Raw genomic sequence first — 12,794 nt, 5'->3', positions numbered from 1 at the left:
ACAGTGAAAGTATGAATGACAAGAGTGGCGAAGCTGACTGTAAGGCCAGATTTTTAGTAACAACCATATAGAGTAAACAGCTAGAATGAAGCCAAGGAAAGCACAGGAGCAAGTAGCAAAGTGGCAGTTTTTTATTCATCTGTAATATTACTGATGATGCGGATGAGGATTATCGATGGGACGGCCATGCCGCCTTGAGGTAATGTAGACGGGCATCAGGCCTATTACCTGTTCCTAAGATAATGTACTATGTGGCAGTTGCGGCTTAATAATGGTTCACATTATTTCTAAAGAATGTAAAGGATATTCAAAAATCACTGGCTTGGCGCTCTTTGGCCATACCTGGCCCTTGCGCCAATAAACACCACACATTCATTCATTGATATTCAAAATTATAACCGCGGAAAGATTGAGGAAGCATTAAGAAATAGGCACAGCATGAAATAAGTGAAAAGAAAACTTGGCGTAGGACAAGGGAAGGTAATAATAATAATAATATATGGGGTTTTACGTGCCAAAACCACTTTCTGATTATGAGGCACGCCGTAGTGGGGGACTCCAGAAATTTTTACCACCTGGGGTTCTTTAACGTGCACTTAAATCTAAGTACATGGGTGTTTTCGCATTTCGCCCCCATCGAAATGCGGCCGCCGTGGCCGGGATTCGATCCCGCGACCTCGTGCTCCGCAGCCCAACACCATAGCCACTGAGCAACCACGGCGGGTGACAAGGGAAGGTGTATGCATTAAAAGATAAGCAGGGTAATGTCATCACCAATTTCGATGATATAGCTAAAGCAGCTGAAAATTCTATACTATCCCGTACAGTACCCAGAGCAGCCACGCTACCTTTATTCGAAGTAGTGAGGAACAGGATACAGAGGCTCTTTTTATAACTAGCAATGGAGTTAGAAGGGCCTTGCAAGACATGACCAGGGGGAAAAGTGGCAGGAGAAGATGGAATAACAGTTGATTTAATCAAAGATGGAGGAGACATCATGTTTGAAAAGCTTGCGACCTTTTATACGCAGTGCCTCAGGACTTCAAGTATACCAGAGAGCTGGAAGGATGCCAACATAAATTATACTAATCCATAAGAAGTGAGAAGTTAAAGAATTGAAAAATAGAGGCCCATTAGCTTACTTTCAGTATTGTATAAAATGTTCATGAAGATAACTTCTAATAGAATAAAGGCGATACTTGACTTCAGTCAATCAAGAAAACAGGCTGGCTTCAGGAAAGGATACTGCACAATGGATCACATCCGTGTCATCAATCAGGTAATCGAGAAATCTACAGAGTATAATCAGCATCTCTATATGGCTTTCATAGATTACGAAAAGACATTTCATTCAGTAGAGATACCAGCAGTCACAGAAACATTCTGTAATAAAGGAGTACAGGAGGCATACGTGAGTATCTTTAGAAATGGCTACAAAGATTCCACAACTACCTTGGTTCTCCACAAGAAAAGTAGAAAGTTACCTCTCAATAAAGGAGTCAGGCAAGGAGGCACATTCTACACAATACTATTCACTGCATACATGGAAGTATTCAAGCTATTAGACTGGGAAGGCTTAGGAGTTTGTATCAACGGCAAATATCTCAGCAACCTTTGGTTTTCAGATGACATTGTGCTGTTCAGCAACACTGAGGATGAATTACGAAACATGATTGAGGACCTTAACTGAGAATGTGTAAGAGTGGGGTTGAAGATTAATATGCAGAAGACAAAGATAATGTTCAATAGCCTGGCAAGGGAACAAGAATTCAGGATTGCCATTCAGCCTCTAGAGTCTGTACTGTACAGGATGTTAATCTAGGTAAATTACTTACACAGGACTCTGATCATGAGAAGGAAATTTACAGAAGAATAAAGATCAGTTGATGTGCACATGGCAGGCATTACCAAATCCTAACTGGGAGCTTACCACTGTCGTTGAAAAGAAAAGTGTACAATCATTGCATTCTGACGGTGCTAACATAGGGGGCAGAAACTTGGAGGTTAACGAAGAATCTCGAGAACAAATTAAGGGCCGCGCAAAGGGCGGTTGAACCAAAACATTAACCGATGATTACGATACTCCTCGATGTGAAATTTGAGCACAGCTTATACTTGTTTTAATTTCGCGACATATTGGCTAGTACGGACAATCTGTCTCGTGCGGCACGTTGCAAATGCAGCAAAGTGCTGCCTCGCTAATCTGGAGATTGCAAGAGCCAGCGCGTGGGCGCAATTCACAGCAGCCACTGCCAACAGGCCTCTCAGACGACGCATGCTATTTTGGCGCCATCTCGTAGCCATCATCGCCGCACTGCGCTTTTCTTCTTACAGTTTTGCCACACCCTCCTCCACCATCCGCCTCATGGTTCCGCTGCAACCTCCTCTCCACTTTCCTCCTTGCGTCTTTCATCCCCCACTGTGCTTCGCGTTGGCTTTCATCTTTTGCTGTGCTCGTTCCCTTGATTACGCCAACACCGGCGCTCACCGCAGGAATGAGCGCTTAAGAGCCGCACTCTAATATGTTAGGCATAACATAAGAGACAGGAAGAGAGCGGTCTGGATCAGAGAGCAAACGGGGATAGCCGATATTCTAGTTGACGTTAAGAGAAAGAAATGGAGCTGCGCAGGCGACGTAATGTGTAGGGCGGATAACCGTAGACTGTTCGACTTACAGAATAGGTGCCAAGAGAAGGCGAGCACAGTTGAGGACGGCAGGAAACTAGGTGGGGTGATGAAATTAGGAAATTTGCAGATGCAAGTTGGAATTAGCTAGCACAAAACAGGGGTAAATTGGAGATCGCAAGGAGAGGCCTTCATCCTGCAGTGGACATAAAAATAGGTTGGTGATGACGATGATGAATGTTTCACATCCACTACTATACCCATGAGTGGCCCTGCCTAACACTTCCTGGACTAGGCTTTAAATGCATGTGCATAAATAACCAAAATAATAATGCGGATCCCACATGCTGTGGCAATCAGGGTAAACAAAGCTTCTGGTGAGCTGGCAAGATGAAATGGTACATCAAGATGAGAGACACATAGCAGACCTCAGCAACAAACGTGTTTTGCAACCAAATTGGGAGTCAGCGAAATGGTCTTGAATGAATGATGGTGCTGTTGCATGGGCCCCTTTATCAGATGTAAAGCTTTTATCTTCATTGTGAGCTAGGACAGTGCGCTCTCTTACTTTTGTAAGTGAATGGTTGCTATGAAATGCAACTCATGTGCGATGTCATGAAGCACTAGCTTGCATATGGGAAGCCAGAAATGGTGTTTTTCTTTCTATGCATGTATTTGTGACAAAATGGATACGTGGCTCTGCTGGAGTGCCCAGGTTCAAAACCGACCATAAGACGCATAATTTTTTGTTTGTTCAGAATCTCTACTTGGCGAGACAGATTACGGCAACAACAGCACACCAAACCCCAGAAAAGCAGGCCAAGAAAGCTTCGCTTTAAACAATACCTAGGGGGACACCCTTTGCTGCAGCTGAATTCGTACAGCATCACACACATGCCATGCGAAGGTTGAGGGTTTGGCTTCTCCCGTGCAGAAGATTGCCTTTTCTTCTGCTTTCATTTTCGTTTATCTTAATTAAGGATATTGGCCTGTACTGTAATGTTTCTTTCATTTTCACTTGTTTTCTTATCATGCTAAGTGGCCGATTAAGGCAATTATCACAACACAGCGGCATGAGAGTCATGTCTGAGCCAATGATCAAGGGCAAGAAGAACAGTAAATGAAATCGGGCGTCACAAAACATGGCCCATGAAGGTCATGTTAAGTTTATTCCTCCTCAACGATTACTTCGACAGCTAATGTTTCCTATGCATTCTTAAGTTCACCGCCTTTCGGTTTCGTATTGTTTGGCCAGAAATATGTGTACATAGATTCACTGAGATGCAAGTAATTTGGTTATGTGTTCAGTGAACTCCAAGAATGAGCAGAAAGGCTGCCAATGAATTTTCTCCACAGCTGTGTGGATCAAAAAAGCAGGCAACTTTGGCTGTGCACTTTTTCAAAAACATGTCTCATCAGTCTTGTCTGCACTTCTCTTCCGTAGATTTATGTTAGGAAGCCAGCAGTGTCTTCTCCATACCTTTATACTACATGTGGATGGATACCAATGTCTCTTTTCATAAATGTATATGTCACTTTTAGGTTTCTGCACAATAAGTCTGGTTAGAAGGTAAACACAATAACAATGATGGTGGTTATCACTGTGCAGCAAAGAACCAAATTGCAGCCTGAAACATATAAGAAGCTTCATACCTTTCATGGTGAACTTTTTGCGTAAAAACAAGCCCATATATCTCATCTTCACTAAGTATGCATCTGGCAATTTCTTTGAGACAATTATTATTTATATACAGCCATAAAAACAGTAAAGCAATGTAGGGTACACTGCAGGTTCACTGAAACAAAGTGCATCATAACATGAGGACAATTGTCGCTCAAAAAGTGTGCCCCTCAAAGAGCGCAGTATGTTTAAGGTGGTCACAGGTGGTGGCACAGGTTTTCGGGCAGGTTGGAGCTTGCCAGCAGAGGCATACAAACTTGCACAAAAGCAAGGATGAACGATGCACACCCATGTCACGGTTAATGTAGCTCGAGTTTGCAAAAGCATTACTACATAGGTGCTTTTACAGCACTCGAAAAATGACCCCTGGCATTGCAAGCAATTTGCACCATAATCGGACATCAGAACTCCATCGGTACGCACGGGCGGTTCATGTTGGCCGCTATCTGCCGAGTGCCCATTGGCACGCTGACGATGCCCTCGACCAGATGCTCGGCAAGCAGTGTCTGCATGACATTCGCCATGCCCCCGACGGCCTTGCCAAAGCCAACCAGGTAGGCATTCCGTGCCAGCGGCACTAGCTGATTGTTGACACGCAATGCATCACCCTCTCGCTGCACCATCTTTGATACCAGTGCATTTGGGAGAACCTGCAGGTCACAGCAAGACGCATGCGCACTCAAACAAGTGGCAAGAGGCAATGAACACCGAGGAACATGATGAGGTCATATAACAATGTAGACAGCTGGGTCAGTTGCTGCAACAAAACAGCAGTAAACACAGCACACAAGGAAAAGAACATAATGGGACAAGCTGAAAATGTCCGTTTCCTTGTGCACGAGGTTTACTGCTGCTTTGTTCCAAAGACGAGTCCATAAAGCCTTGCTTTGAACGGGGCCTTTATGACGTAGTGATTCCATTTGCTTGACTCTGTTTCTTTCTTACCATCCTAATGCTCACAACCAGCCAAACCTGGTGATAATGTAGGCAGATGGCTGCTCGTACATCTGATGAACTGGGATAGGAGCGAAAGCTGGGTGGGTCAATGATTTGTGGAAAAACTCCAGAGTGAGCAAAGACAACATAGGCAAAGTGACACAAAAAGATGCCAACTCGCAACTGCTTTTCTAAATAAACCAAGTCCATTAGTCAGCACTTCTAGACATGTACTGAAGTTAGTGCTGTAGCGCACAATAGCAGTTTACACTATTTAGTTCTTTGCTGGTAACTCGAGTGTGTGCATAATAAAACTAGATTTGCGAGTTGGCACTTGGGTTGTCCGCTCTTCTGTCTCTGTATGTCTTCATGTTGTACTCATTACGAGTGTGTTTGCATCCTTTTCCTATTTCCTTTGCATTTGTGCATGCTGTGGTTTGGTGATAAAGCACCTGACGAGAAAGACAAATTGGAGGCAGGAATGTTTTATACAGTTAAACCTCGATATAGTAAACTTCAAGGCTATAATACAATTTTCAATATAGAGAAGTATTTACCTTTTCATAACTTTTTGTCTATAGAACACCATGTATATTGAACTTTAATATGATTAAGTGCATTTATACACAACTTCAATAACGAAGAAATTTTCCTGCCACTGTGAAGGAATAGCGAGGGAGTAAATGGAAACTTCCACAGACACAGATGGTCAAATTCCTTAATTACATATGGCTGCTTGTGAACACACCTCTCAGATTGCGGGCCGTGCGACAGAGAGCGGCCGCCGCCGAAGCTGAGCAACATTGCAGCTAAACCATCTTGCATTTGTTTTCTGTCTAAAGTCCAAGTGCGACGAAATCCTATTGCACCTCGTGTGCTATATGCTGTGGGTGTGAGGAAAAGCGTGCATAGGCGAGTTGAGAAGGGTGGTAGCTTCATGTGCGCCGTCTTTCTGCCAAAGCTAGGGGAGGTGGTGGGCAGCAACCAAACGATGGTCACATGGTCAAGTGCACGCTAACGAGGCGGGGGGGGGGGGGGAGGGGGGCACAGCAACAGGGCGTGACACACGAGCTTCCATCTCAAGTCTGCCCTCCACTGCGTATCGCAGCCAGCGCAGCTGAGTGCGCATGGGGCTTGCGTGCCCTACCTTGCAGGAAATCTGCGGCGAATGCAAAAGTACGGCAAGCCGAGATGGCTGTGGCTTTATGTCCACTGTCTTCGCATGCACTTAATGCTGGACATTGCTTAATCTTGAGTTTCAAAGATGCATTGAAAGGCAGACAAAAGTGCTTGCGCCCATTTGCCTGCACTTTTCTTGATAGCATTGTCCCACTGAGAATGACACTATCAGCCACAGCAGTGGAGTGGCTGCTAAAGCTTTGCAGGCTTCGCTTCACAATGCCAATGTGAATTCATCGTCAACATAACATGAAAGCATAGCTTTGGTTGTAACCTTCAAATTAAACAAAATAAATTTTTTTCTCATTGAAACTTGTTTTTTTTTTTCAATTGCCCAGTAATTCGGAAAATTTTATGGCCCCTTTCAGTTCAGAAAATTTCTTTGGCAACTACTTATTTGAGTAAAAGATATAATTTTATCATAACAAATTTAGCTATGTTCACGAAATTAACTATATAATGAAGTAAGGTGCCAATTTTACTGACATGGTTATATCGAGGTTCAACTGTATACAAAACTTATACAGAACACAAAGATAAAGTGAACATATATACAGAAGTACAGTTATCATGAATACACAGTAGTAGTTAGGCCACAACATACAGAATAAATGTGAATGCTCAAAAATGTATCAAGAAGTAAAAATTTCCTTAGGTATCTGAGCCAAGTCATGCATGACAGAATACAGAATTTGAATGCAGAACAATTCTTTTTTTAATTTCATGAAGAAGGGTCTTTTAAAACATGGTGCCAGTATTAACTAATCTTTTTGCCTGTGTCTGTTACACTATGTAATGAAGCTTAAATGAATTGGCCTTGTGTTGCTGTTCCCCAGAACAGTGTATGCGCATGTTTAAAAGTTACCTGTTCAATGCCATGCTCCAGGAAGTGCCGAGCATGGCGGCGCAAGACGTTCATACCTACGGCTGGCACTGCACCCAGCGGTTGGCTTCCACCTGGCTCCTTTGAGGACATGGCTGCTGACTTGACCTGCACACCAAGCAACAGCACACAGCTCAAGGCAACAAGGAAGCAAATAAACTGTAAACTGCCATTGATTGATTAAGCAACAAAACTATCAATCAAACAATATAAGATTTAACATCTATAAGGAATATGTGGGATATGAACAAAAATTGTGAAATGTCATGTAATCATCAATCACTCAATCAATTAATCCATCAGACAAGCAATCACGTGATTGGGTTTATCATCCATAAGCAACACATGGGCCACAGTCTCCAGAATAAGTTTGACCACCCGGGGTTTCTTAATGCACACCTATTGTGCGGCCAAGCGAGTATTTCTGCATTTCTACTATACCAGAATGTGGCTGGGAATCAAATTCACGACCTTGTGGGCAGCAGACAATCACGTTGGCACTGTTGCGAACTGCTCCTATGTCCCAGTCGTCACAACTTTCTGTGCTCGCATTTGGACACCAGGCTTACTTTTGGTTATCAAACATTTGTACATGAATGGGCAAGTGTCAAGAATTGCTTGTTGTGAATCTTCACAACCGAAAAAAGGCTAGGCAATTCTGCAGCTCCACAAAGTGCATGCTCATCATCTCTTTCAACATTAACGGCATTGGGAATTCGTCCAGCATAGCCGGTCCGTCCACGGTGAGTTTTACTTCCAAGTTTGAGGCTGTCTGAGGGAGCTCGTGCTTATGGCACATTTAACATCAAAGGCAGCAGCGGCAGCCACTGTGCAGCAGTTGCATGCAAGAAGAGCCTACACATACATTTGCCTTGCACAGTATACACATAACTGTCAACTTTGCAATGACAGCCGCACCATGAATTTTTGTCAGGCAAAGGCACTAAATTTTGTAATGTATAAAAGTTGTGGCTTATAGGTCAGTATGCAGCAGGCTACAGGACAGATGCTTTTGTGATCTTCCACATCTGCCACAGAACTTCTTTCAGTATGTCACACTACTAAGCGGTGTGCTATTAAAGTTCAATCAATTCACCCCACACTAGTTCCTGCCAGTTCAGTGCCGGTTCTTAGTCGTGCAGAACAAGCACAATACCACTGCCACGAGCCCTGCACTAGCTCTCCAACGAGTGGCAGGAAATGCTGTCATCTTGCCATGCACAATGTCTGCATTGGGTGAAACAAATAGCCATGTGCTGCTGCCATCATGTTGAACTGGTGAAACACCCAATAAGTTAGTTCAGAAAGTGCAGACGAATTGAATGAACCTTGAGTGTTTCAACTGCAGCCATTGTCTTTTTCTGCAGGTCAACAACATTTCATGTTGAAGTTTTTTTTGAAAAAAAAAAAAAGTCATAGCGAGCAATTTCAGCTTGCAATGGAGGTTGTACAATGTAGTGCCTATGCAATATGACCACTTAATTACTAATGTTATGGGCACTAACCTGCTCATCAGTTCAAATATCCTGTCTGTCTTAACCGCTTTTAGTGTCAGCTACAACAGCTAGAAGTGGATATAATGTGTGCATTAAAACGAAACACGGACTTGTGAGTATTCTGGTTTTGTAGAAACATATCATCCAAAGTGAAAGGTGTGCTGTGTAGACACACATGCATATCAGTTCCACACTTGTAAGTACATATTGTCTCCGAAAATTTGCTGATGTGACAGAGCACCTGGTTAATAGCACGACACTATGTTTAGTATTAGTGCACTAGTAAATCATTACAAGAAGTTGAGAGAACAAAATACAGTTTAATGTAGGCCGAATCCATTAAAAGAATTGGCAGAAGTGTAATGTCAGACAGGGGAACATTTTGTGTTTTCGGCAGACTTGGCTGCAACATCATTGGCACATGCAACTCTCTTCGACATTGCTCAAAGTGATCATTACGATTCATGTCCCTGTCGCACATGCCACTCTCCTTGCAAAAACAAAACTTCTCAGAGCCACATGTACATGAGTGATATCATAAGAAGCCAACAAACACCGACACCAAGGTCAACATAGGGGACATTACTTGTGCTTAATAAATGAAATAAAGAAATGATAAATTAAAGGAAATGAAACTGAATGAAAAAACAACTTGCCACAGGTAGGGGCCTGTGGCAAGTCGTTTTTTAATCTACTTTCATTTCCATTAGTTTATCGTTTCTTTATTTAATTTATTAAGCACGAGTAATTTCCCCTATGTTGTCCTTGGTGTCAGTGTTTGTTGGCTTCTTATGATATGACTAATAAAAATCAAGCCCCTCGGTTAACCCCTTTCTTCTCGTTTACGTACATGAATGGTGGTTTACACAGGTATGACATGGCGCATTTTTGATCATGATAGAATTTCTCTACAGGAATTGGCTCTCTTCCACAGATAGTAAGTACAGTGGAGCCAAATGCAATCTAGAAAATGCACTGTGTGACATGAACATTACAATTGCAAGTCATTGTCTTCAGCCTATAGTTCAGCAAGATTTTTTTTGTGATGTGACGTGCCCATGTTTGTTTGCATGAGAGGGACAGTAAAGCAAACTGTTGGGCTAGTGTCCTAGTTCTAATTTTGCACTGTTTAATTATGTCCTACCAACTAACCCAAACCTGCACCTTGATTGACCTCCCCAGTATTTTGATGGCAATGCTACAGATGGCGAGCCTGTCACCTAAATGATGACGATGGTAGTTAAGACAATTGCATCGGGCAGACATTTCGAAATGCCCTAGCCAATGTAGACACTGACACGGCATCTAATGTGACCACGGTGGCAGAATAGGAGAGGTGGCCAAACAAGCGCCCCAGCCATGTCGCCACACCTCTCGAGTTTCTACAGCAGTCGCCAGGTGGCAAAAGGGGCTTATGCGCTCAAAGACACACATCTCAAGCTTTCGCTGTGCTGTAAAAGTTCGGTTGTTATCGCAATTTTTCTGGCTTTAAAATGCTGTTTTTGAATTTAATAATTTATAGAGGCTGTCTGTTGGCCTTGCCCCCAAAAATAAGTGTATCAAGCTCTATGGAGCTTAATATTTCTAATCGGCGCGTGTAATCTCGACAAGACTGACACAGAGCGCCGATCGCAAGGGATGCACCTGTATTTTTCTGGAAGCAGGAAAATTTTTACCGCCGAGTGTACAGCGTAAAAAAATATTTGGTTTTCAAGTCATTGTGGGTAGCATTGGGCTTATGGACGTGGTTGATTTATGATCGCCTCATGGTAACTAAATTTTGTTGATGCACGGTCACCAATTGTTTTGTTTTCTGATTTGTTCAGCTCCAACTGTTCTAACTGTACATAGTGCGTAGAAATACCCATGCTGTCATGCGTGTAGCTTGGACAGAGAGCCATAAATATCCCATATCCAAGCGGAAGACCTAAACATGGTCGTGCGCAATGGTGTAATGCAGAGGGCTGAGGGACAAGGGAGGAAGCTAGCTGTCCTCCTCCTTTCAGGCAAGCACGCACTTATGAAATGCTGGAGGCTGTAAACAACGGGAGCATAGGCCGTTCTCTAGACAGAGCAGCACCACTGCGCCTTCGTATTCGCGGCTGACCTTGGCCAGCCACTCTGAGCACAGAGGAACAGAAACGGCGTGAAACACGCAGTACGTGGTAGCTGGGTCGCCCGTTACAGATGCAGTGCAGTGTACTTCACTTGGACTGATGCACACTGCAGACAGATCGCGCACGCTGAAGCTTGTATAAGGAATATTGCGGTGTTGCAGAAAGTGTTGATGAAGTTTTATTTTTTAATCAGCCTGCCGTCCCAGTAATTTAATCTTTCAGTAGTTAACGTGCTTGGAAACTGATGATTTCTTGACCGAACGTTTTTCATTAATAATAATGGTAAATATAGACATATATATATATGTATATATATACTCAACAGTACTTTTGAGGGAGTAAATACTGTTCATTCACAGTCGTACATGCTAATAAAGAACTTTTTATTAATAGTGTTATAAGGAAGAAGAAACAGATGTACTTGATCCTGAACAGATCAAAAAGATATTCGTTTCAGACGTGATTCATTTGACAATTATGCATTAGTCATATTATACCTCTCAGAAGCAATCTGTATCCTGAATAATAAAGAAATAAAACAATCAAATAAACAAGAAATAAACGACGCGACTGAAGTCACGCGAAAAGTCCGTTTTAAGCGACGGTAACTATTCAGTGTGATTGAAGATCTCTCTGGTGTACGACACTATGTTGCGGAGCTCTTTCTCAAAAGTCATAGAGAAGTATATAAAAACACAGTTTGAATGCTTGCGACGCCCGCCGGCTACGTTCTCTCAAGTAGGGCGGAGTGGACGGATCGGTCCAGACTACCCCTGCTGCCACCTTACGCAGAGCGATGGCGACTCGAGAGCCCAATACGCCGTTTGGCCACCTCTCCTATTATACCACCGTGAATGTGACCATAGACATAAAATATTATATTTATGGACGAAATTTATGTAGCGCAAAGCGCGTGGTGAATATTCGCACACGCAACTGCAGTGTTTTTCTTCGTAACTCCTTCCGTTTTATAACGTCCGACAAGAGCCGATGCATGATTAATAACGAGTTATTACTGGACAAGACCCCATCGAAAGCGAAAGCATCACGTCTGACGAGCACAGACCTTGCAACACAGTTCGCCGGCCGATCGACGCAGCCCACCAGTGCGGTTGCACAAGCCTGGAAGCATCGTAGTAAGTACTAACAAACGACTATAGATTAACTTACAAGCGAGATCCAGTTGATAAGTCTATAGCGAGCAGATGCCGACCGACCGACACACTTCTCCGTAGATAACTCGTCGCGATCGAGAAACCGATTACCTTGCGTGTTTGTACTGTGAGCGACTGGACTCGAAGCCTAGCAAAGCAGCAGCGCCTTGTTACAGGCGCAGCGAAAAGCGGTGGATGTAAGCTGGCACGTCGAGAAACGATTCCACGTTCTGCACATCTGATTGCTCACGCGCAGCGCGCGAGTCTCGCTCGAGCAAGCGTGCCCATTTCAGCGCCACTGCATAACAAAATATAAAGTAAAGGAAGAGTTTTACAAACGGCGAGATAAAAGCCTCGCGAGTGAGGTCGCGATCGCAGCCGATAAAACCTTGCAGTACACTGCGGCTATGCACTACGGACTACGGCACACTCGGAAATGTACGTGTTTCGCACACTTTTGCAAGGGGCGCCAATCCCTAGGCCGCGTAGGCCATGCCCCTGATTGCCTGCCCACGTGACGTTATAAATGCCTATTCTTTAGCTTTTTTGCAAGTCGTTTCGAAGAAAACTTATGTTCAAAAAATTTGGACGTCCACTGGAATATTTGAGTGTAGAAACAAAAGCGAACAAGGAATCACCAAAGGCAAAATACGACGGCTAGGGATATTTTGGTTTTACATAGGGAAATTAACAATGCTCAGCGGCGGCTCGCAGTTCTCAGAG

General features: G+C 43.5%; 1 protein-coding gene across 6 annotated transcripts in view; it reads right to left on the bottom strand.

Moving 5' to 3' along the window:
- The window catches only part of LOC135908089 (glycerate kinase), a 62,631-nt gene extending 50,098 nt beyond the window's left edge, over positions 1-12,533 (bottom strand). Inside the window, exons 1-4 of one of the 6 annotated variants that reach the window (XM_070538347.1) lie at positions 12,527-12,533; positions 11,984-12,039; positions 7,287-7,412; positions 4,730-4,956 (exon numbers count right to left, since the gene is read on the bottom strand). In XM_070538347.1, coding sequence (XP_070394448.1) covers positions 4,730-4,956; positions 7,287-7,397 — 338 coding nt within the window. In that variant the 5' untranslated portion in view covers positions 7,398-7,412; positions 11,984-12,039; positions 12,527-12,533. The other 5 variants (XM_065439840.2, XM_065439837.2, XM_065439836.2 and 2 more) reach the window with 5 other exon arrangements.
- Between the last annotated feature and the right edge of the window lie 261 nt (positions 12,534-12,794).

This window comes from Dermacentor albipictus, chromosome 5, assembly GCF_038994185.2.
Source record: "Dermacentor albipictus isolate Rhodes 1998 colony chromosome 5, USDA_Dalb.pri_finalv2, whole genome shotgun sequence".
In the NCBI taxonomy this organism is placed as follows: domain Eukaryota; kingdom Metazoa; phylum Arthropoda; class Arachnida; order Ixodida; family Ixodidae; genus Dermacentor; species Dermacentor albipictus.
Note: the sequence above shows the minus strand (reverse complement) of the source record. Positions and strands in the feature narration are given on the sequence as shown.